The sequence below is a fragment of the Ictidomys tridecemlineatus genome, chromosome 9 (genome assembly GCF_052094955.1).
Source record: "Ictidomys tridecemlineatus isolate mIctTri1 chromosome 9, mIctTri1.hap1, whole genome shotgun sequence".
In the NCBI taxonomy this organism is placed as follows: Eukaryota; Metazoa; Chordata; class Mammalia; order Rodentia; family Sciuridae; genus Ictidomys; species Ictidomys tridecemlineatus.
The window spans coordinates 110,799,530-110,826,717 of record NC_135485.1 but is presented as its reverse complement, the minus strand read 5'-3'; the positions used below and the strand labels follow the sequence as shown (position 1 = coordinate 110,826,717).

The 27,188-nt window shown below is 32.6% G+C and overlaps 1 protein-coding gene across 3 annotated transcripts in view; it reads left to right on the top strand.

The window, feature by feature from the left end:
- The window catches only part of Ccser1 (coiled-coil serine rich protein 1), a 1,159,332-nt gene that overhangs the window by 515,948 nt on the left and 616,196 nt on the right, over positions 1 to 27,188 (top strand). For all 3 annotated transcript variants that reach the window (XM_078021918.1, XM_078021919.1, XM_021734708.3), the window contains exon 8: positions 9,346 to 9,429. In XM_078021918.1, coding sequence (XP_077878044.1) covers positions 9,346 to 9,429 — 84 coding nt within the window. The remainder of the gene's footprint in view (positions 1 to 9,345; positions 9,430 to 27,188) is intronic.

The window sequence follows — 27,188 nt, the reverse complement described above, 5'->3', positions numbered from 1 at the left end:
CTAAGGTGCATATATTTAAATCTCATCATACTTTCTAATGGATTAGAATTCACAATTAATGTACCATAGCTTTCTGAATAACACTGAATTTATTATTATACAATAAGTGACTTGTGACTTCGTTATTTTTTTTTCTTTGTCAATACATGCATCTCTATACCACTGTATCAAAACACTACTTAAACCCCAGACTTGTGCCTCTGGGAATCTTCATTCTGCCTTTCTCTGAAAATCACTTCCCTTTCTTTCATCATGTATACATTTCTTCTAAACTTTGGGATTCTGGTTAGATTATTTCTTTCTCAAGAAGTCTTTCTCTGACTCTTTGTGCATGTATTTGTTTTCTATCCCTGTGACCCAAATTACTACAAACTTGATGACTTAATAAAGAATTTTTTTTTTTTTTAGTCATTCTCACAAGTCTGAAGTTAACACCCAAGATCCTCTTGGGACTTTTCTCACTATTGGAAAATTCACTTCCTGGGGTTGCAGATTTGCAGTCCCCATGTCCTTGCTGGCTGTCAACTGAAGACCTGTTTCGTGGCTTGAAATCCTCCTTCTTTCCTTCTGGCTTGGATTCTTCAGTCCTCAAAGCACCTTCAGTAGTCAGTTCTTATGCTTCAAGTATCATTTATACTCCAGCCAGGGAAGGGACTCTGCTTTGAAGGGCTCATGTGACTGATTAGGCCCACCTGGATCACCTCTGTACTTAGGGTCATCTGTGCCATAAAACATAAGACAACCATCAGAGTGATATCTTGATATATTGACAGATTCTGGAGATGGGCAGGACAACTCTGAGGGCCACTTTAGACACTCTGTGTACCACAACCTGATAGGATTTTTTCCCCTTACATGTACTTGAAAGCTTCTTATCGGGCAAATAATATGACACAAACCCAATTTTATGAGGAAAACTGAACCTTAGAAAAGTAATGTAAATCAATGTTGAGGTATACCAGCTTGGGATAATGTTGACAGAGATTATAAGAAAGTTGGTTAAACACTGAAAAATGTAGTTATTCACACCTTCTTGGTAAAGGTGAGTATTCTCTGATAATATAATCAAAATATTTGATATTAGTGTAGAATTTCAGAATATCATAGATTATTTAGTAGTAACTGATTGATTTCAAGTTACATAGCTCAATTCTGGTATAGCATAGACTTAAATGAGAGTCTTCTCTTCCTAGAATGAAAAGAACAAGAGGTAATCTATAAAAAAAGTTACTAGATTTGTAAGTTTTCTTACATATTAGAAGATAATTTACAGATAATTTACTGTTTAATATTATTTCCAATTTGGGACTGCATTTAAATTTATAGAATCTTTAAGCCCAAGATTTTATTTTGTGATGGAAGCTAATTACATAGTTGAATGTGTGCAGGAATTCACTACATAAGCAATTGTTCAAAGTGCTTCTACTTCATATGTTAAAAAAGCTACTTTTACCAAATTCATTTATATACTATCTTAAAAGACTCCTGATTTACAATGATACAGATAATGAGTATCTGAATGTACTACTGTGTATGCTGTTGCTATCCATTAGTGTCTCTAAAAAAGAACAAAGCATGACCTTTACTTCTTTCCTTACTATGTAATAGTGGTTTATGTTTTGTAGCTGTAATCCTTAGCTTCAGCTGGTGTTCATTGCCTTTTTGCAGTTTAGTTTTCTGACCTCCTAGACTGCCTGACACCACTGCTTAAATTGAGTCACATTATCTGTAATTCCTGTACAGCACAATATTGAACTCTCTGCTTTTTCCTCCTCTCCAAAATTCTATAATTATGCCAGAATCCTTGAAACATCTTTAAAGCATTACTTAGTTCTGTATTCTTCAACAGTGTCACAACTCAGCACCCCGTAAAACAAAATAATACACATTTTTTTTAAGGATCTGTGAATGTTAGGGAAGTCTGTCCTCTCTGATTTTTAATGCCCTTTATTAACAGATAAAATCATAATGGCATGACTTTCCCTTTTTATCTAAAACAAAGAGAATATATGTATTGTCCAGCAGCCCCCCATGTTATGCACAGTCTCTTTTGGCACTACAGTGAGGTAAATGTTTAGGGGCCAAGAGATGGCTTGGCTTCCTCATTCCAGGAGGAGGGCAGAAGGGTGGTCACTACCAGCAGACACGCTCCTGCTGGTACTATATTCAATTACATTTAAAGGTGCTTAAGGTGGTTGAGACAGAAATAACACCGACTCATCACACTGATAGAGGAAAGACAGAATTGTTTGTTACTAATGGCACCAAAGGGGCAAAGGTTGCCCTGCAGGACCTTGCAAACTATTGCCTGTGGGGAAAGAATAGCAACAGGAACTGTTGGGAATGTCATGGAAAGCAGGATGGGGTTAAGGATGGGCTCCCAGGCAACCTGTAGACTGGCTAATTTGAATAACTTCTTGGGCTCTGAGGACTAGGGCCTGTCCTCATTGCCTGCAACTTGGCCTGGATAGAGTAGAGGAGGCCTGGTAGGGTTGATAACTTAGATGTCTTTGATTACATTTTTACCTTCCGGAAAGTAAGATCATTATAATATTCAAACATTTCTTATAAAATCCAGGACACAGAAATTCGAGATTTCCCCTATTCATATTGAAAGCATGAAAAGAAATTAAGTGTGCTGTATAATAGAAAGAAACTTTCAACACAGAGTTTTTATAACCATTTGAAAATTTGTTTTCTTTCTATAATGTATATTGTGGAAAGGGACACTTCAATAATTGCTTTCTGGTCACACATACAAAAATTCTGCCTGTCTTCTCTGAGGGGGGAAAAATGCTGTATCAGAGGATTTCTTGACACATTTATAAGGACCTTTCTTGCCCCAAGAATTCCTGACAAGGTTTCCTGTGGGACGATAAAAACTGTTTATCACTTTCACTTGTCAGCTTTATTTGTTAAGAAGCTCATTATGATGAATTTATAAAGATAGTTGTGTCTTAAGTGTAGTTCCAAAATGATTTTTTTTTTTTGTACCAGGCATTGAACCCAGGGGCACTTAGCCACCGAACCACATGCACAACCCATTTTTTACTTATTTTGAGACGCAGTCTTGCAAAGTTGCTTAGAGCCTCACTAAGTTGCTGAGCCTGGCTTTGAAATTGCAATAGTCTTGCCTCAGCTTTAAGAGTTATTGAGATTGCAGGCATGCACCATTGTGCCTGGCCAAAATTAATATTTATGAAACCTAGGGGCTTTTGGACATCAGAAAGCTAATATTGTTTGCCTATTAAGTCTCTAAATGACCCTGAGAAAATTCTCATACTTCCATCAGGAAAATACTCTTTATTTTAAAATAGCTTTAGAAAAATTGAACATCAATGTTTATCCTTAAATTGAAATTTTATACAAATGTACTGGGTGAAACAACACAAGTGAAGTGTCTAGTAATTTTCTTATAAGGATCCTGAGTTAGATTAAAATGTTATGTCCACTTTCCCTATAATTAGAAAAAAAAATGAGTCAATGGATTATATTGGTTTTGTATTTTACTTAGAGACAGGGTCTCACTGAGTTGCTTATTAGTGCCTTACTTTCGCTGAGGCTGGCTTTGAACTTGCAATCCTCCTGTCTCAGCCTCCCAAGCTGCTGGGATTACAGGCACGCACCACCATGCCCAGCCAGAATATATTGTTTTAAACGAGTTTTAAAACTTCATTTTTTTTCTTGTTAGTGTAAGTATGTGGATCAGAGAGAACAATATCAACTTGGAAATAATAAGTCTATAGTTGCATGAAGCAAATTTTACATTCTAGCAAATTTTTCATTGTAGGCTATTTTTTTTTAAGTATTCCAAAAAATGTTGAACTACGATGAAGATGAATTTTGCTGACAGGTGATGAGCCAAGTTTCAGGGTCTTGGTATTATAATGAGTGTTTGCCTTTTAATTACCCTTGCTGCAGTGGTCTTCTGTGCTTCATTTTTTTTGTGTGTGTTTTAAACCCTACTTATCCCATAATTCTATCATTTTGTTCAATAGCCGATCAAGAAAGATTCTGGAGGTAAAAAAGACGATTCTGTGATTCTGTGTTTTTATAAGGTGTTATCTTTTTAATGCTGGAGATCCATAAGAATTCTTAGGATTTCCTAAGACTACCATTTACAGATGAAAAGATAATGCTGGTTTCCCAAAATTCTTCTTTAATTACTTGAAAATATTATTAGGTATCTGCTGCGCATGGTGATGCACAGCTACAATCTCAGGAATTCAGGGAGATTGCATGTTCAAGGCCAGCCCAGGCAACTTAGAAAGACCCTCAGAATAAAAATAAAAATGAACTGGGTGTGTAGGTCAGCCATAGAGCAGCCCTGAATTAAATCTGCTGAATCTACAGTAAAAAAAAAAAAAAAAAACACACGTACACAGGAAGAAATTTCGTGTGTGTGTGTGTGTGTGCATGTATATATATATGGGTGTGTGTATACACACACACACACCCATATATACATACATACTATATATATGCATACACACCACTATGACAAAGGATAATACAATTTCCTGGTTTGAATTGTATGTTAAAAAATGCTTTTCTGAGATGCTGGCTTTGTACATCTATTCATTCTTTACCTTAAAAAAGAACTACCAACAATTTTAATAACAAATAATAATGTTATATATATACATACATATAAATATATATTTAAAAATTGCATACGTTTTGTGTTTTATGTATAAGCTTCACGAATATCTTTTATGAATACTGGAGTAAAGCAGGATATATGTAATATCTGAGAATCATTCAGTTTTAATTGTGAAAATGATTTATGATATACAATCTGTGGTACTCTTTGGTAATACATTTGCTAGTTCTTAAAAAAGGTAAAAAGATCATTTTAAACTATGTGCATTTTATCTCTAGTTAATATAGTACAGGTTGGATATCCTTTATCAAAATGCCTGGGACCAGAATTATTTCAGATTTGGAAATATTTTTATATACTCAATGCAATATCTGAGGAATAGGATCCAATTTTAAACACAAAGTGCATTTATATTTTATATGACCTGGTACACCTAGTTGGCAGTAATTCTATATATTTTTAGTTCTCCTGTGTTTTGACTGTACAAGCTTTCACATGAGGTCAGGTGTGGTTTTTCCACTTGTGGCATTAAAAAGTTTTGGATCTCAGAGCATTCCAATTTTCAGATTGGGGTGTTCAACCTGTAGTACAGCTATACAGCTATTTAAAACATAATAATATATAATGTTTTATTATTTTTATATTTCCAGGAAAGCAACACTAGAGGAAAAAAACACACTATTATAGATCAATAGAATGTTAGTTCTTTTTAGTGAGCATGTAAAGGTAGATTTATAATTTTTTGTTAAGTGTTTATAAAAAGAAAATTTAATACCATCATGTATATTATTAATAATGAAATGGAATATTAAATAGTTTTCAGTTATTTTAAAAAAATAATAATTAAAATAGTGTTCTTATTGACCTAGTTTTCGATGATTAAAAGGCTTTTCTTCCTCTGGAGTTGTATTTTCATTAGCTACCCAGTTGTCATAGGCAGCATGCTACTTTAAAGCTAAGTCAACATAAGAATTACACTTATTTAGAAAGAGCTGCAAACTACATTGTCAATTATTATTCATTCTTGTGTTTTCTAATCTTTGACCTGCTGTCCTCCCCTGACATGTTTCTGTTTTCTATTCCTTTTTCACTTGTTCATAAACATTCTGTACTCATCAGCACTGATAGAGTGGTCTGATTCCTTGGTTTTAGAATCTTATGAACTTTTTGTTTACAAATGGCTTGTAAATCATAAAGTATTTGATTTTTTTTGCGTATGTGTGTTTCTAATTTCAAAATAAGACTTTTTTCCAGGTGACTGACAGCTTCTGCTTGCTTTTATTTTTTTGATACCTGATGTCTATTTATAGTCTTAAACAATGAAGTGGTTCTAATTACAGGTGAAAATATATCATAGAAGGCATGGGACTAAAGTCAGGAAACTGAATTTGGGACTAATCACCCCAATTTCTGGTTATGTGTCACTAACTTTCCAAATTTATAAAATAAGTGTATAGTAATATAGTAGCTCATTTTCTGAGTTCCTTAGCTTAGATGTTAAGAACATTCCTGATATGCTTGAAACAGGCTACTTGAAATCATTCTAAATATAGCTTAAATCAAAAAATAAAAATTACATCATGAAATATTTTATTATAAAAGTTAATTGTATGCATTTTATGCAATTAGAGTAAGTCACTCATACTAATTCTAGTTTTAATAATTTGGAAGTTGTCCATATATCCTGAGGATCTCTGTTACAAATCAGCCCAAAACATCATGAGTTAAAGCTATCACGGATTTTATTTACAATTTTGTAAGTCAAGAACTTGAAAATGATTCAACCAGATGATTCTAGCTTAGGGACTCTTGGGTTTCTTAGACAAGAGTGAGGTGCTGAGGTTACAGTCACCTGAAGGCTAAATGTCCAAGGTGGCTCCTTTTTACAGTTGTAGTTGATGCTGCATGTTCTTTGGAAGCTCAGATACTGCTCTTCTCTCAGTGGGAGCACCATGTGGTTGTACTTCTCAGCATATCTGTTAGATCCTTTCTGCAAAGGAGTAGTCTGAAGAGAAGCATTCTAAGTAACACACTGTAGAAGCTGAGAAGCCTTTCCTGACCTGGACCTGAAAGTCATGCAGAGTTGCTTCCACTATGTTCTATTAGTCATGCAAAGTCAGTTAGAACAGACCAGATCCTAGGAGAGCAGCGTTAGTATCACAAATATACAGCCATTTTTAGTCTACCATACTGAGTGCCATATTTATGAATATTATTGAAAGGAGGAAATAATACAATCAAATTTTGGCCCTAAAATTAATTATAATTGAATGAGAAAGTAAGGATATCATCATTTTTAAATTATGTTTTCTAACTAAGAATAATGTGCATTTTAAAAATCACAAGGTTAAATTGGTTACATTAGCCCACAGGTTAATGGAATAATCTTATTTTGAAACCCAAGAATATTAAAAACCTTTTAATTCTACACATCAGTATGCTTTCAAACTCAATAGATCATCTTGTCAATATGCTGCAGAATTTTTCGGATATAATGAGAATATTGAGAGAGTATTGTTATTCATCTCCATGTAAGATTCTTTCAGCTGAGCAAGGAACTCCAGATCCAAGAGCCTAGGAGACTAATCTCGTGCTCAGGAAAAGTGGGTAGCTCTTGTGGAGTCTGTGGTTGGAGAGAAGAATAGCTAGATCTCAGGCACCACTGCCTTAAATCAGTCCTTTGTATCAGACCACCCAGTAATGATCTTGGACTTCTTGCTGCAAGAGCTGACAGCTGAAAGTAGTCAGCTAACCACATACCTCACAGCTGCTCAGTGAATCCTTCATTGCAAAGGGACCTGAGACTTAATCAACAAAGTATTTTTGTTGCCATTGATTATCAACAGTATTTTTACTAATCAACATTTTGTTGATTAATTAGTTTAAAGTGGAAGATTTGCTTCTCTTGTGTTTATGGGAATTATGAAGAAACTTAGTTTTCTGAAAATATACTCACTTTTAAAATTCTCATATTTTATTCCCAGGGAAATTTTTCATGAAGTTCACAGTTTCACAACTTTAAATTAGGTAGATGGTAATATATTATTTACAGTTATTTGCAGACTAGCACATGCTAAATATTATATGCCATCAGAAGAAAATCCATAAAAGCCTTCTCTATCAATAACTGGGTAAATTAATTTTAGTGACCCAGAATTTTGTATTGTCTAACAAACAAAATGAAAGCACTTTCAAGGGAAGGTAAGATGAATTGATGATGTCATTTACTATGTTTGGTGCTAATAATATGCTAAAGAAATAGAGTCTAAAGGCTCAAGTGGGGAGAAAAAGGAATTAAAGTAATCCAATGAAACCGGGGGAAAAACAAAGAGCTCAAGAAATTTTCTATGGAATAATATTTTGTTTAGATATTATGGCTTATCCCCTTTCCCCCAAAGAATGCATAACTCGACCAGTAAAGGAAAACTTTTCCTGTGAGATAAGTAGTAGTTTATATTAGTCTTAGAGTATGAGATATTGTGTAAAATGGAGAGATGAGATGAAAAGAGGGCAGTAAAATCCCAAGATGTTCATGTGTAAAGCAAGGGGACATAAAGCAATGAATTTCAAATCTGTAGGAGTGAACAGAGATTAAAAGGAGGGTGGAAATCAAAAATTATGAAGCTTTTGAAATAAGTAAGTAAAAGATAATGAAGGGAACAATATGCCATGCCAAAGAGTTTTGGCTTTTTTTTTTCCCCCTTCCATAAAAAAGATGATACTCTGTTAAAATAGGAAGAGAAAGAATCCATTCCCAATTAGAAAAATCTCACTGATAAATAGGAAAAGTGATAGATGTAAGAAAAAAAAAACATTTTAGGGACTATTGTAGAAATTCAAGTAAGGAGCAATGAGTTCCTAGAGTAAAACAATGTGAACTAGAGAGGACCAAGTCCAAGAAATAGGAGGGAAGTAGAGGTTAATGAATTAGGTATCAGATTTGGTTCATAGTGAGTAGGAGCTAAGAGTACTGGCTGACTTCCTAGTTGTTATTTTAAGGAATAGGAACATAAAATAATCAGAAGTGAAGTTTCAGGGTGGGACAAGAGCAGAGCTGCATGTTGAGTTGTCATGTGTGTGGGACAGTGTTGAGTTGTCATGTGTGTGGGACAGTGCTATTTACGTCTTCAGGAAATAGAAACATTAATGAGCTGCAACTTAGAGTCAGGGGACTCTGAACTGAGGATAGTAGTTAGCAGCACAGAATGGGAAGGGTCATGGGTATGGATCCATTGTGTACATAGAGGCCATCACTGTGGGTAGCCTGCACAGTGAGAAGATTAAATGCCCAAAGACTTCCAGTGAGAGGGTCACATATCATGGGTGATGAGACTGCTTAGTGGCCACAGGTTTGAGAATTAATATTTAATTAAAACAGAGGAACAAATTATAAGGTGTCTCTTTGAGAGTATGATTATTTTTATTTCACTGAATATATATGCACAAAAATAAGAGGAAAGAATCAAGAATTACTCACTTCAGTCTGAAGCAACATAATGGACTAATGAGATAGATAGATGGATGGATGATTCTTATATAAAATCATGTATAACATAATAACATTGGATACATTAGCTTGTTTTTTTTGTTAGAATATAATATTTAAAATATCATGCTATAGAGGAAATTTGAGTTTCATTATTCAGATGTAATTATCTCTCACTGTGTGAAGTTGACTTTCTTTATTAAGAGCAAAGTGAAAAGGCTAAGCTTATTATACTGTTTCTTTGATGTTTTTATAGGATATAATGAAAGATGAATGCTCTATGCTCAAGTTACAGCTGAAAGAGAGGGATGAACTTATTTCCCAACTTCAGGAAGAGCTGGTAAGTGACAACAATATTTAGCCAACAGAGTGTACGTTTGTTGTAGACCCTTATCTATTAAATACTATTACTTATTTATAAATACTGTTAATGATTTAATCTGCTTATCAAATTTATAATTTTATAGTAATAAAAACTATAGGTCTTTGACAAGATGGAAATAGAAATATGTGTGAAAATTTATGTAATTGTAGAAATAGATCTTGAAAGCAGGGTTAATCATTTCAGTTTATCTATCAAAAATTTGAAGGCAAAGGCTATATTGTGTTTTGTGAAGTGCATGATATAACTTCTATGAAGCAAAATAAACAATACTGAAAACAAGATGTATTTTACTTTTTATTTTTCATAAAGTTTGAAGTGTAGCTTTTTTTCATATATAATTCACAAATAATGTAAAATACAAAATACATATAGTTCAAATTTTAGTTATTTTATATGGCATTATTAAAGAATGTCAGGAAGGAATCATACCTTCACAACATGAAATATACTTGGTAGATAACAGGAAAAGCTGTGGCCATTAATTTTCTAAGTATGCATTTTCAAATTATGGATGTGTGTGAACAGTAGTTTAAAATAAAATGTGAGCACTCTGCATATACATAAAACTCATAGTACTATAAAACAAGAATTAAGAAGTGAGAAATATTTTTTTCAAACTCATCAAGACCTCTCTAATGTGAGTAAACTAAATACTGTAAAACAAACTGATCCATTATCCAGATCAAAAACCAAATTGTAGCCAAAAATATTCTTTATGATTGTTTTATATTTGGCTACATTGACAATGCCATATTATGTAACTGTTAAATAAAATTAAATGATGAAGCAGACTTTCTAGAACAAGGCTTCTGAAAACTCCTAACTTTAATGACATATGAGACCAATTTAGAGCATTTCTTATTACTGGCTCTTGATGACAGTGTTTTTTAACCAAAATTTGATCTTTATTTAGACTGTGCTCTGTGATTGGATTTATGGTGTTTATTGGTTATCCTGAACATATAATTGTGACTTTTAGAAGACCTATAAACCATTACTGAAAACAGGAATAGTATCATAGACAAAAGGAATACATCTTACATTACTGAAAATAACCTTTTACAAATATATATGTAAGGTTTATGATACAAAGTTTATATATTACACATTGAAATCATTTTATATTGATACAGCCCTCTAGGAATATATTATAAAATCAAGCTTTATTTATGTAGCATACAAAAATATCTTTGAATTTAATGAATATCAAATATAGATGTTTTTGAAGATTGGAATTGTCAGTTTTAACATAGAAGAGTATTTATTCATTCACTTTGCCAGAGAGTGCTTATTTTGTATAATTAACTCAGAAAGAAGTATTCATTTTTCCTCTCAACATTAGTTGTGATCAGATTTAAAATATATGGTATATAAGAAATCAGATCTTCATTTGTTGAATGAAATGAAAAAGATAATGATTACTTCCAGAGCCAACACTACATAGCTATAATTAAAGTAATTCAATACCCCTCCCTCCAAAAAAGTCTTATATTGGCTAAAATACTAATATGAGGCATAAGTGTAAAATTTTTATCTTCTTTTTCCTTTTCTTTAAACTTGAATTTCCCAAATTGGCTCCTTACTCTATAAAATTTCCCAGGTAGTAACCAAGATATCATTTTAATTTTTGTACCATGTTATTTGCATAATCCTTTTGACTGTTTAATAAAGGAAAAATATTAACTTTTGAAAATATAGTTTGTTTTGTTAAATGAGAATTATTACTAAGTAGGAAAGTGTGTAAGTGATATTTACAAATTTAAGAGAAGAAACCTTAAAAAGCAAAAGGCTCAATAAAACTAGCTTTGGAGCATTCATGATGGGGGGGCAATCACATATAGTCCACCAGGATCCAAATAACTTCCAATCTTTGTAATAAATAACTTCTGACATTTTGTTAAGGAGGAAATTACACTTTGTATTGAAAATTCTAAACAATGTTAGGAGCCAGTTTAGCTGTTACTTATATTGCAGATTCACAATCTATAATAATTTAGAACTGGTTTCATTTCCTATTATTTGTCATGGGTTTCTTCTTTGATGACCCCTGCTATTATCATAAGCAATTTTATTTATTCATACATGGTAACACAAATTTAGATTTAATTAAGCCAAGAAATATTTGCATCAGGTCATTAAGAAATGTTTTTAAAGTAATTATGGCTGCTTATTTAGCCTTACTTTTAACAGTTTCAAAGGTTGGCAAAAGTTAATCAGCGTTTGGGGCAAAAGAGATCATTTTATATGCTTTTTTTTCAGTGATATATTTTTAGGACAGTGTTTCCCCAGCAACAACAGTATTGACACTTTGTTGTAAGTGACTGTGCTGGGCATGGTAGGATGTTTAACAGACTCTCCAACACTCTGCACTAGATGCCAATATGCACCCTGCAGACATTGACAAATATCCTCTGGGGCCAAAATTACCCCCAGTTGAGAAACATCACTTTAGCTAGCAGTGCCAGGTTAAGTTATAGTCCCTAAAAGAAATTGTGTTATAGGATAAAAATTTACCTATACCCAGAGAAAAACAAGTCCTAGGGATGAGCCTTTCCTTGGGTTCTACTTTTTTTTTTTAAATATGACAGCAGAATGCATTACAATTCTTATTACACATAGAGCACAATTTTTCTATCTCTGGTTGTATATGAAGTATATTTACACCAGTTCATGTCTTCATACCTGTACTTTGGATAATAATGATACCACATTCCACGATCATTTATAACCTTATGCCCCCTTCCTTTCCCTCCAACCCTCTGCCCTATATCGAGTTTGTCTGTCTATTCCTCCCATGTTCCCTCTCCCTATCCTACTATGAATCAGCCTCCTTTTATCAAAGAAAACACTCAGCATTTGGTCTTTTGAGATTGGCTAACTTCACATAGCATTTTCTTCTCTAACTCCATCCATTTACCTGAAAATGCCATGATTCTATTCTCTTTTATTGCTGAGTAATATTCCATTGTATATATATGCCACATTTTTTAAAATTCATTCATCTATTGAAGGGCATTTAAGTTGGTTCCACAATTTAGCCATTGTGAATTGTGCTACTGTAAACATTGATGTGGCTGTGCCCTGTAGTATCCTGTTTTTAAGTCCTTTGAGTATAGATGAAAGATAGGGATGGCTGAGTCAAATGGTGGTTCCATTCTTAATTTTCCAAGAAGTCTCCATACTGCTTTCTATATTGGCTTCACCAATTTGCAGTCGCACCAGCAGTATGTGAGTGAGTGTACCTTTTCCCCCACATCCTCACCAACATCGTTATTGTATGTACATTATTGATGTTTGTATGTATAAGAGCTACTGTTCTGACTAGAATGAGATGAAATCTTAAGAGTGGTTTTGATTTGCATTTCTCTAATTGCTAGTGATGATGAACATTTTTTCATATATTTGTTGATTGATTGTATATCTTGTATATCATTTCCTGAGAAGTGTCTGTTCAGGTCCTTGATCCATTTATTGATTGTTTTTTTTTTTTTGGTGCTTTGCTTTTTGAGTTCTTTATACACCCTAGAGATTATTGCTCTATATGGTGTGTAAGGGGGTAAAGATTTGCTCCCAAGACACAGGCTCTCTATTCACCTCACAGATTATTTTTTTTTGCTGAGAAGAAACCTTTTAGTTTGAGTCCATCCCATTTATTGATTCTTGATTTTAATTCTTGCACCAGAGGAGTCTTATTAAGGAAGTTGGGGCATAATCCCACATGGTGGAGATTAAAGCCTACTTTTTCTTCTATTAGATGCAGGGTCTTTGGTTGTATTCCTAAGTCCTTGATCCATTTTAAGTTGAGTTTTGTGCATGGTGAGAGATAGAGGTTTAATTTCATTTTGTTGCATATGGATTTCCAGTTTTCCCAGCACCATTGTTGAAGAGGCTGTCTTTTCTCCAATGTATATTTTTGGCACCTTTGTCTAATATAATATAATATAATTTTAATTTTGTGGATTAGTCTCTGTGTCCTCTATTCTGCACCACTGGTCTACCAGTCTGATTTGGTGCCAATACCACCAATACCATGTTGTTTTTGTTACTATTGCTCTGTAGTATAGTTTAAAGTCTGGTATAGTGATGCCACCTGCTTCACTCCTCCTGTTAAGGATTGCTTTAGCTATTCTGGGTCTCTTATTTTTCCAGATGAATTTACAATTGCCTTTTCTATTTCTATGAGGAATGTCATTGGAATTTTGATCAGAATTGCATTAAATCTGTATAGTGCTTTTGGAAATATGGTCATTTTGATAATATTAATTCATATTAATATTAATAATTAATATTAAAACCTACTCCTTGGGTTGTACTTTATGTAGGTATTTGCATACTGTTTTAGTTACTTGGGATGCTATAACAAGTTATGTTAAATTGAGTAGCCTAAACAACAGAAAGTTAATTTTTCACAATTCTGAAAGTTGGAAGCCTGGGGTCTAGATGCCAGCATGACTATATTCAGGTGAGGACTCTCCTGGCTGACAGAAATCCATCTTCTCACTGTGTGCTCACATGGCTTTTCTTTAGTACATGCACATAGAGAAAGAGAATGTGACAGCAAGCCTTCTGTGTCTCTTTATATAATCCCATCATGAGGGTCCCATACCTACAGACCTTACCTACTCCCAAACATCTTCCAAAAGCGCCTTTTCCAAATATCATCACATTGTGTGTTAGGACTTCAATATATGAATGGAGGAAGGCACCATGCAATCAATAGCATGCATTATTTATGTTCATTCATGCTTGTTTAATGTTAACAAGTAGAGTTGTGGCTAGAGAGTGCTATTGTATTTCTTTTTCGAGCACTAAATACACATTTCAAAAATTATTATTCTTTTTCTGCTCTATGATTTCAGAATTATTACTTTAGCTCAACACTTCTTGTTTGCTAGGTTGGTAGATTTCACAAAGCACAAATATACTATTAAACTCAAAATAATAATTTGATCCTAAATTATATATTTATATTATTTAGAGAAAGTATCCAAATTATTAGCTGCATTTGTAACTTGAGTGTATTCTATAACCACACTTTCAATTTAGTCCTTTCAGTTTTCTTTAAAAAGAAGACAACCAACAGTTTATATTCTTAGGAACAATTTCAAGAAGTCTAAATTATTATCTATTAACTTTTTTTTGTATCACTTAAACTTTGGATGAGCTTTATTATTTTTCCACATATAAAAACAATAATTGAAATTATTTTATTATGTCCAAAGGAATATTATATGTTTGATTATTAGAGTATCCTGGTGTTATATACATGGTGGGTCATATAATTGAAGGAAACAAAAACCACAATTCTCAGCCAGTAGTTATGTCTTGTAAACAGGAAAGATATGGCTCACAACACAGAACATGCACTCCCAACTCTGTTATAATAAAACATGATCTCTCCTGTACTGCTATAAGGCATAGTGAAGGGTATTGTTAGTCTTATCTATGTGATACTGGCTATATAAATAGCATGTTTTCACGTTGACAGTGAAAACTCATGGCTTTATAACAAGAGGAAAATCCTTTAGTTACCCTTTCCTCACTTTCTCTTTTCACCTGCAAAGACATGAGTAGGTGAGCAGTTTGTAATCCAGGAGAATTGGCAACTGATCCCTGCCATCCTGGTGCCCAAATCTCAGACTTCCATACTTCAGAACTGTAAGAAATCAGTATCTGTTGTTTAAGTCACCCAGTCTATGGTGTTTGCACTAATTGGCCTGAGCCTTAGTACCCACACCATGTCTAAGCATCATCTTTACAGTTGTTGGTCCTTTTTTTCTTAATAGATGAGTTTTAGATTCTGGTGCTGCGTATGTGCCATTTTTCAATGTTTTATCTAGGTATATCTGACATGCAAAAATGGCACACACACAGCAACAGTAATTCAGTAATACAATCCATTCAAATTTTCTTTAAATGATATAATTGTTTTTCTCCTGAAACTCAGTATCTTCATATTTGATCTCCTCAATCTGTCTTTCCAATTCCTCTTATATTTTTCCCTCAGTATTTATGGGTTTTATCTTTAGTTGAGATATTTCTTTTAACATTAAGTTAATTCTCAATGACTACACTTTCATAGTCTAAGATATATTCAAATTGAGAATTCTATTTTTAATTCCAGAAAATAATTTGAGACTTTAAATATACAATATTATTTATTAGTCACTTATCTTCACAGCATTTGTGTTTTACTTTACTTGACCTGTCCCTGTGTTTTTCTTGTTCCTCTTTCCTAACATCTTTGGTCCTTCTTAAGATTCACTCTTTCTTTCTTTTACTTATTTATTCTTTCTGTTCGTTCTCAGCACTCATTTGAAAATTTAATCCACAAATGGTCAAAGGCCTAAGAAGGCACTCTTACCTCTGTTGCCTAGTGACAGTGAAGAAACTTGAAAGTCCTACGACTTCTTTTATAACACCATGAATTCTCTTCAGTTGTAAACATTAGAACACCTCCTGCTAATGTGGGGACTGTTCTGCAGTTTTTCTAAGCCAAAAATACTCTTTAGATACTCTTAGGACCAGAAATTTGGAAAAACATTACTCTTCCTTTCAAGGATAAATATTTAGTCATAAATCTTTCCTCAGAAATTTGGACTTCTTATCACCAACCCAGGATTCTTGGCTCTGTGCCCAGGGGCTCTGGTTAAGCCCAGAAGAGAACAAAGCTGTGAGCCTTCTCTTTCCTCCCAATACTCCTGAGGTCATATACTCTCCAAGTCTTGCCTGTACTCACCAGCTCAAAAGTAGTTAGTGTGACCTTGGAAGAGGATGATGTAGCGAACTGTATTCAGAAAACCCTCTTCTTTTGAGACTTTTTCTGCTCACATGTTTGAGTAAGCAAATCCAAACTAGTAACTGTTATTCAACCCAACTTCCTCTCCACCAGTGTAATTCTTAGAGTTCAGAGGGAGCATATGGCACAAAGCCTAGATGCATGTGCCAAGTTTGACCAACTTACCTGGGTTTTGAGATTAAATAAGAAAGAGAGGAATGCATAGATTTCTTCTCTTTTCTTCTTTGTGGCTCTACTATTACTCGAAGAGAAAAATGAGGGCATGTACTGCATAAAAAAAAATCACAATATAAATTTCTAGCTAACTCGAATCGCCTTGGACCAGATTAAGGTATTTTTCTCTCTGTGCCTTAGTTTCTTAAGCTTTCAAACAATATTATCTTGGGGCTTAGGGCATTTTGTGCTGCTTTAACAAAGTACCATAGACCATGTAATTTATAAAGAACAGAAATTTATTTTTCACAGATCTGGAGGCTGGGAAGCCCAAAATTGAGGTACTAGTGGGGTAGGGCCTGACATTGCCACTTCCAAAATGGCACTTTGAACTCTGAGTTCTGAGAGAAGGAATGCTATGTCTTTACATGTCAGAAATGCAAAAAAATGTGAATATAATGCCTAAAGCCCTCTTTACAGCAGCATTAATCCATTCCTAATTCTAATACCTCCGATTAGCCCACTTCCAAACACTGTGACACTGAGGGATATATTCATACCATGACATCATAATATTAAAAATAGTGGGAGGCAAAATCAGATATTTTTCAATCGCATATTGTATGGTAACATGATATAAAAACTATACGTAGATAGAAAGTCTAGAATAGTCAATAGTACTTATCTTTGGATAATGAGAATGTGTTTTATTATAACTTAGTATGTCTCACTTTTATTGACAAATACATACTACTTTTACACTCAGAAAAAAAAATCAGATCTCTTTGGAAAATAAATGAAGAACTTAGATGAGTTTAGTGGTTTTATTCCTGTGATCTGTGTGCCTTAGGTGAAATGATGAAATCAGAGGGGTCTTGTGGATTTTCATGTCCCTACTCAGTGGACAAGAGTTGTCTTATTTTGTTGTTTTTGCATACAGTTATAGCCTGTAAAAATTTAGTTGATGAGAAGCCACAGAATAAAATCAAACAGACCAAATAACTGAACAAGATGATTGCTAAGAGCTACTCTGAATTATTAGAAGAGTAAGAAGTGAGATGAAAAGCTGAGACATACACCTCTATGAGAATTAATCAACATCATGTTGATTGGGGAGGATATTAGCTAATTGAGAGCATGGAACAGAACCAACATTTAGAATCAGGACTGATAGGAAGGGTTTTTATGATAATTAAATAATATTTACATGTATATTTAAATATAAGCATTTATTTTCTTTGTAGGACATATTATTGAAAGTTGGAACTTTATTGAAAGTTGGAACTATAACTTTCCTACATAATACAAAGATAGTGGCGTTTTACTCATTTATTAACATACTTAATGCAAAGTTTAAGTTGAGCCCCAAAGTCTAAACATAATAACCAAACATAAGCATACTTAACCAGAATCAATTATAATACTGTAAGTTACTGAACATATCTATATATGTTTACTTTATTAAACTTAATGATATGAAACAAAAATATTTCTCTCATTGATGAAAAGTTTTAGAGTTTTTCTCTGCTATACAGTGAAGGTCATTTTGAGGAATGCCATGTAATTTTATTGCTAACATGAAACTGAGGGACATTGTAAACATTACCTTCATGTGGCTAAAATAAATCTGAGAGATTTGTCAAAAATATTGATGTTGAAATGTAGCCTTGTGTTTTGAGGAAATGGATATTTCTTATAAATTATTATTAACCTTGTAAGTGATTTCAGAAATCTTGAAAGTCGTTTCACACTTTGCTTGAAAAGTGTGCCCCACATGATATCAAAAATTAAAGAAAGTGTACTTAGCATTTATTTATGGGTTTTGTCAAAATATATTTTTAAGTAAGTCAAAAGCAACTTATAGATGAAAAGAAATTCTAGTTAGTCTTTCATTGTGAGGAACAAAATTTAACTGTCCTAATTTGAGTCAGTGTGCCATGCTTTGAATTTATGATTTTGTTTTTCTAATAATTTGATCACCTGTTATTTATACTCTGTCAAAACATTAAATATATTTATATGGAAGTGCACATTGGCAAAGGTGAATTTTAGGTAGTTTATGATTCTAAACTATAATGAATTCTCCCACTCAGAGTCTTCCCTTTGGGCATTTTTATTCATTTTCTAGCTGATCTGAGTAAAAACCCTCAAGGACAGCTTTTTGCAATGTATTTCTTCCCAAAATATTTATTTCTGTTTAAAAGAAAAATCTAAATGAGTCTCCCCAAAATAAAATAAATTTTCTAAAAAACAAGTTTATTAGCTTTAAAGATACATGCAGATATATAGCCTTTATTCAAGGAATAAAGTAAAACAAAACAAACCCCTTCTCATGTTTGTCTTCATACCCTTCTGTTTACTAACATGACAATAGATATATGTATCAAGAGGTAGCGGGAAGCCATCACTTTCCTTAAACACCATCTTTCTAAATTAAGCAATGAGAGGGCATGATGATTGTAGAGCATGAAAATCACTGACTAAAAGTTATTGGTACTATTATGAAGGACCAAAATTCTAAAACTATGAGTGATAAAATACTCCCCCCTGGAAAGATTTGCTATGGATCTGAATTCTAATAAGTTAAGATTTTTAAGTTTATACACAAACACAATTTCAATTCACATTTTTCTTAGACATTTTTAATAAAAAATATTTTTTAAATAAAAGGTGACTAGGAGAACTTTTAGTTCTAGAGATGAAACATATGCAAAGATTCAAGTATAAATTTCCTTGAGAGTTGAGTTTATAACAGTACAGAACATTTCGGCTAGCTTTAAATAGACTTTGCATTCATATCCTTTGTGATACTGAATATCTCTGTACTCAACAATAGATTCAAAATAAGCAGTGAAAGCATAATTATGGGAATGAAGGAGTGGAATTTTAGTTACTAAATTTTATCATTTGATGCAACCATTTGGACTACTTATTTGAATTTAAGATTTAAAACAAAGGAATAAAGAGTGAACTATGAAGTTCATATTTTTTAGGAAATTCATGGAAATTTCAATTCATACATTAAATATTTTACTGAATTTTAAAACAATCTTAAAAACTTGACAGTTTTTCCTTTTGAAGCATTAATTATGTATTTCAAAACTAATGCACACCAAAAAAAAAACATAAATGTTACATCAGAGGCAAGATTTAGTGTTTACCTCAATCTCTTATAGACTCTAGTCTTTTTAAACCAACATTTTGTTTATAAAAATTTACTTGCTTTTGATAATTGTATATTTACACACTTCAATAAAGCAAAGTATTAACTGCCTGCATTTATTTTCTGGCCCCTGTTAATATGAATTCAATTTTATGACTATTATTTTATCATAATTTTTTTCTTATAAAAGAGGAAGTTGTTAAAATGCTCTTGTCCTGGTGCTCAATACAGTAGGTATATCACCAAGTTGAGGATACTTTTCCTCCAGTAATGTAAAGATTGTCTCAAGAAAGCCAGGTAACGTAAAAGAGGTTAAAAAGATTATATACCTTCTTGTATTATTAAACTTTTTTTGTTCTCATTCAAAGGAAATATTGAAAATTAGATTCTTACTTGAGTGCAAGTAAACATATAAACAATCATTTTCTCAGGCCCTTTAAAACACCATTTAGTCTATTTGAATGTAAGCCAAGCTCTCAGCTCATTTGTTAACATTTGAATAGCAAAGCATGGGACTGCATAAAGGAGCTTGAGAATTGATGATTTTTTTGAAAAATTGAAGGCAATTGAAAAACCAAAAGTATACCATTATGTGTAATCAGGTTACTATGCATAATAAAAAAAGAGAGAGCTAAAAATAAAAGACCCACAAAGAAATGCATATAGCTAAATAGCACTTTATCAAGATTCTGGAGAGAAGAGTAACTTTGATTTAGTTTAAAAATATATTCAGAATTCAAATTGAATAAAATTGTACACCCTTGAAGCTTTAATAACAGAATAATTCCTACTTGATAAGAGAAACATTCTTTGTGCATGAAAATCATATCCTGAATTCATCTTAAAAGTAATTTCCCACTTGCTCTACATTCTATTATAATTTATGGTATTATTTCATGCCAGTCATTTTAAGATAGAATATTACAGCCCCATGGATGATTTACATAAGAACAGACAGCTGTAAGTACTTTCAAATCCTCTTTCTTTCTCATATTTAGGAAACATTAGGAACAGAAAAGAAATAGATTAGGTATACTTAAACATTATTAAAGTGTCAGGCTACTTTCCTTCTTTTTTCAGGAGAATTAATTGCATATATTCCAGAAAAGGCTTATCTCAGCAGTAATTACTCTCTACTCAGCTCTGTGAGACAGATGTAGAGTATGAATATGACACTATCCTATGATACATAATGGGGATTAGCCTCTAGTTCCTTTCATACCCTAGTACCCTGATGAAGAGCTGCCAAAAAGATATGATCTTTAATATTGTGCAGCATTTGCTGTACAACCCTACATATTTGTTTAAGTCTTTATCACAAAGTGTTGTCATATTGCAGTATGTCATGGATAAAGAGAAATAATTGTTGTATAATGTAAATTCCAGCAGAAGGTGTTTTACCTTTAACATGTAAATAGAGTTTAAAAAGGGGGATGCAACCACACCATGAACAAAGTGGGCATGTTGCTGAAATTAATTTCTACATAGTTAAGTCACTGAATGTTTTGAAGATTGTTTCATTTATTCAATTAGAGATGTCATACAATTTGCAAACTACTTTGTTTTAATTGTTTCTTTTTTTCATACCAATTGACATCCTATGGCTTAGAGTAAAAATTTACCAAATTCAACTGTTTAAGTAGTCATCAAGACACAATGACAGCCAAAGATATAGAATTCAGGGGAAAATACAAATCATGTTCCTGAAATATTAGTGAAGTTAATATGCAAAGGTATATATATATATATATATATATATATATATATATATATATATGTATGTATATGTACACACACACACACACACAAATACGCTCCTGTGTGTGGTTTATAGAAGCAAATTTACAACAGATTTAAATATCTAAATAGCTTTTATTAGCCATTTATGAATCAGGCACAACTCTCAAATAAACATTTAAAAAAGACCCTCAGTGGGCATGGCAGAACATTGAGATAATATTTATAAAGTTGCTTGAGCAGGAACAAAGAAATAGCATAAGCCAAAAAGTGGATTGGTTATCATCAGATTACTTCATATTACTTTCCTTGTAAGGATTAAAGCAAAGGGACTTTCTTATTATGCTGACAGAACTTGGACTAATTGGGAATTTGACTATCAATTTCTCTGAAGGTCAAATAAAAAAAGAAACCCTCATTTTCAGTTTGGTTTTGTGGAACTTTATACTGAGTGACTCCATTTTGGATTCATTTAGTGGTAGATATGTAAATGATGCTCTACTGCACAATAGATTACCTTTATATATTTGAAAGCCAGTCTGAGCCAGACTTTGATTGGAGCAAGGATCAATAAGAAAAAGAAATGCGGTGGTCACTGTCTTTAAGAAGCCAACATTTAAATGAAGAAGACAGGCAGAAACAGATAATTTTAATAAGAATAGCTATTAATTACAAAGCACCTGCTTTTTGATAGATGTTCTCCTCAATGCATAGATTGATTATTGTCTTTAATTTTTATAATCAAATTGAGAAGTATTATCACTCCCAATTTATCCATAATAAAACCAAAATTCATAGAAATTAAGGAATTTCTTCAACCTGCATAATAAGTGATGGGATTAGGATTTGAAGTAACTTTTGTCTGACTCCTTGAACAGGTTTCTTCACATTTCAAACATTGTTAAATTACAAAGCTGTGAGATTTGTGCTGTAAAAGTGGATAACTCAATTTATTTTTGCTGCATATAAATACCATAATAAAAATAATGGCTATTGTTTATAGGTTGCTTACCTAGTCCTTGGTAGTGATAATCAGAAGTGAGTGGTCAGGGCTACAAAACAGACTTATTTTGGAGGAATCACCTACAGTAACTACACCTTCAATAGCCTTCAATAGAAAGGGCATAGGATATTAAAAACTAATGTCATTTCTATTACCATGTCCTGTTTCATGGATACACCTTCCATCTGAGCTTGGAACACAGCAAATGCCACCCATTTTTTAAAAGTGCTTGTAAAATCACAAATTGGTGTTATCAGAACAACAAATAAAAAAATAATTTAAATATAGAAGAAGTTACATTTTCTGTCTACACTTCGAGCATTAATAATTGAGTCTATGAAATAAATTGACAAGAGGCAGGTTAACAGGAGAAGATGTATATAATGTATTGTGTACACAAGGGCATCAAAGGAAAAAAAATATGAACACCCTAAAACCTAATGAGATTCATATACATTTTTCATAAGGAAGGAAAGAGGGTGGATATAGGCAATTTAGGGAAGAGTAAGTGATTTGGGAAAAAGATGAGTGGGCTATTGGATGAATAGATTATAGTTTACAGCAAAGTTTGTGACTTAATTCTGATGTCTAATCTTTTTCTCCTGTGATAAGTGTTGTTCTTCCTTAATCATTGCTGTTTGATAATACCCTTAGGGAGGTGATTGTGACAGATTGGTTCCTTTGGGAAGTTTCATCCCTAGGCAGTTATAGAGAACTCACAGAAAACCTCTCATTCAATCCACTGTTCCCCTAGTGCTCTCTGTTCAAAGTAATCAGTATATCAAAGGACCATATTTGAGGGTAGCATTTCCTGAACTGCAGCTGAGAAAGCAAAAGTTTTTTAATGATACTGAATATCTTCTGTATCTGTATGGCAAATCAGATATATACATTCTTGCATATATCTATTTCACATCACCAATAAATCTATCACAGTCAGCCAAATTTAAAAGGAGGAAAATATCAAAATTGAGGAAAAGCACTATATCTAAACAAACATCACCAAGTGTCTGATATCTTCTTTTGATCAAATACTTTACTTGTTTAAACAAAACATGAATAAATGAGCTAGAAATGGATTTTCAGAATTAATTTCATTCCACATCACAACTATTTGACTAAGCTATTTCTAGGACTATTTTAGGTTCTATAAGGGATGGATAGGAAGATTCAAAATGCAACCAGTGATGATTCCGACCCAGAAGCTGGGGCTTACGTGTTGTTCCTGTGGGTTCCCTTATCACACTCCACTGTGGTGTCACCTTTACTTAGGTTCTCTTTCATTGACAAGTTCCTTTATGATAGATCCTTGTCATTCTTACAGGCTCTGTATTTAGCAAAGTTTTACACATTAGTAAATATTCAGAGAAGTGAATGAACTTTATATCACAGATCTTGCTCTAACATTTGTTAAAAAAAACTTTCAAGAATAAAGCAAGACAATGGCATTATTATTAAATTGTATAATTTTGGAGATAAAAAAATAGAAAAAAAACTGGAAGAAGGTACAAGTTTTGCTGTATAATTTCCTTAAGAAGTTGTATAGAATAAACAATACAGGAATGTGAAAGTAGGGAACTTCAATGCCAATTGGCTGCCACCACAAATAATGAAAAAGAACATGGCAAAGGAAAGAAGAATAATGTTGCAAAGATCAGTAATCAAGAGAAATTATAGAAACAAAGAGAAAAGGAAAGATCAAAATCAATCATAATCTAACATATTCTAGAAATTGAAGAAAAGTTTTAAAGAAACATTAAGCAAAATAGTGAAAAATTTTCAAAAATTTAGGTTATAGGAATATCATCTGCTTCTCTTTGCTTCACAAGAAAAATTATTTGGTTGAACAGGATGTGGAGGTCCTCTTTAAAAATATATGTTTGCAGATGAAATGATCTCTAGAGATAGTACTCAATTTATAATCGTTCAGTTAATGATTGGTTTCTGCTTTATGAATACCTGAACATATATTCTTCTGAACTATTTTCCACTTTCAGCATAATATTTAATGAATTACATGGTTTTCAACACTTTATTATAAAATCAGGCTTGTGTTAGATGATTTTTACCCAACTGTAGTTAATGAAAGTGATCTGTGCATGCATATTTGGTTAGGCTAAGCCAAGGTGTTGGTAGTTTAGTTGTATTAAATGAATTTTTAATTTATGGTATATTCAGTTTTTGGATGGGCTTATTGAAATGTAACCTCATCCAGGAGCATCTGTAATGTGAACAATTAGTAAGTAGCTTTGAGTAGGAAAGTAATGACATAGGAGAAAGAAGAACTGCACTAAAACTAAATGAATAAATAATAAAATGGAGGAGTGAAAGTAACTTTAAAATAGCAAACATGTTCAGAGAAGTACAAAGACTAAGAAATATATGAGGCAAATAAGGGTCCATATCAAGTGTCAATATTATGAAGGGTAATTTAATTATGTTTCACATTGCCCTCAGTTGTATATTTTTTTATAATTTTAAAAATAAGGCTCAAATATGTTTATGCACATGTAAATTCAACTATTTGCTATGGAGGAGTACAAATTATTTCCCACTGTTCTGGTGCACAGACTTACGGATGAGAAGAACAAAGAAAATGCAAACTGTGTTACATTGGTGATTAAAGAGTATTTCTGAGTTATTGAAGCTCAAAGAAATTTGTTACCTTGGAATGAAAGATTCTTAATAGTCCACATACAGTAGTCAATTTTCCTTTTACTAAATTCCCAGTTCCTAGCACAATTTGCAGTTCTTGGTTTATTAGACAGCCATCCAGGATGAACTTGAAGGCTCCCAGGCTTCGAGGCTGCTATGATCAATCTTCCATTTCTTGTAATTGCATAACTTTTGTCATTTGTTCTTGGTCTGTTTACAATCTAGTTTGGTAGCAACACAAAATTGCTATTTAAAAATGATGTGAATTTTAATAATTACTACTGAGGAGTGAAACGTATCTAGCACCAACATAACAACATCTAATTCATGTGAACCCTCTGATGTCCTCTTTCATGTTGATCTTTAGTCATCCACAGTCTGTCTTTCAGTACTGTTCTCCACAACTGTGTATCTTGTCAGTTTTATTCTCATTCACACTGTATTTTAAACAGGGAAATTAAGGGTTAGCATTATTAATGAACTTTCCCATAAGCTAACAAGTAGCAGGGGAATGACTGAGGGAGGCTTTACTGGGCCCTACCCTAACTTCCCCCTAACTTCTCTTAAAACTGACAAAGAGATACCACATTAGAGAGGAGAGAGAGGGGCCAAATTAATCAAAAAGATATTTATTAATTGATGTTTACTTCTTAGCAAATCTAACCTTTTTAATTTAAAATAATAGACTGTATTCATAGCTCTCTATCATTTTGCACACAGGAATTTTGGGCTGTGTATCCTATCTTGTTGTGACATGTCATTTAAGAAAACTTTATCATTTTTGTTTCCCATGAATGAGAATCTATATATTTTTTTCTTCCCCTGAATTTTGTCACAATGAGCACATTTATTTTAGGAAAAATAGATAAGCTGCTAGAAAGGTAACAATATTCCTTTTAAATGGCTCAAGATTGGCTAAACAATTTGTTTAAGTTATCTCCAATATGTTGCAAAAGGCAGACACTTGGCAAGTTTAACGCCATCCATCTGATGTAATTGAACTTAAGGTTGGAAGAATGCTTTATTTCATCCTTGAAACTTTACGAACACAACTGTCATATCAACAATAAATACTGCTTAAACAATGTTAACTATTTGCATTTTACAGTAGGGAGTATTTTTTTGATCAAAATAATAATTGTAACTAAACATATAAAATTTATTCTTGACTATACTTTTTAAATCTCCTTAAAAATAAAAGTTATTTAGTAGCATAAGGGAAACAAAATGATCAGTTATCCCACCATAACTCTTCTGGAAATATTTGGGTATTACCACCATCACCCTTTTTATGTGGTTGAAATAATAATTATATATTTTATGCTCCACTTTTTCTTAATTAAATATCACATAGTATCTTAAATGTTTAATTATTTTCCTAAAATATATTCTTGGAAGTAAGATTCTCAGAATAAGCTTATTATTAAATGCAGGCCAGACATTCTTCTTCATAATCTTCAAATATTTCCTTTCCTTCCTAATTTGTTGGCATAATTTATTAACAATATCTTCTTTTCCAGTTATACATTAAAACAAGCCATTATTACATGGATCCTATTCATGAAACAATGAAATTTCAGTAACTCTATTTTTAAAGTTGTTTGTTCTTCTAGAAATGCCTAAAAATGAATCAATATTTTAAAAAATTTTGGTAAAGATTCTCAGCTAGAACCCCACATAATAAGTATAGATATTTGATAATATAATCAAAACTGTTTCTTTTTTCTGAGCAACAGCATATGAGCAAAAAAAAATTTAAGTGTCATGTTCTCTAATGTGTAAAAAGTGCTTCTTTAAAACTATGCAATACAAGCATATTAATTGCATTGAGTTAACCTTTTTCCTGTTTGATGACTCCTCACTTTTTATGTGTGCTAAACTATGGCTACTGAAATATATACCATGTTAGAGCTCTATGAAAAAAGATATAGTGCTTTATGGAAGCATTTTATGTCTGTTACTACACAAATGATCATTATTTCTTTGATCACTTCGATTCCAGAATCTGCAGAAATTGTCCATATTCTTATTTTATACAGAAATATGTATTATAACTTTTCATGAAAGAACACAGACAAGGCCGATATCTCTCACATTTCATAGATTTGACCTTTGAGCAGTCAATGGTGATTTTGTATGATCTTTAAACAAAGCATTACAGGACAAGGGAATTACAACTTTATTCATAATATTCTTCCATAGAT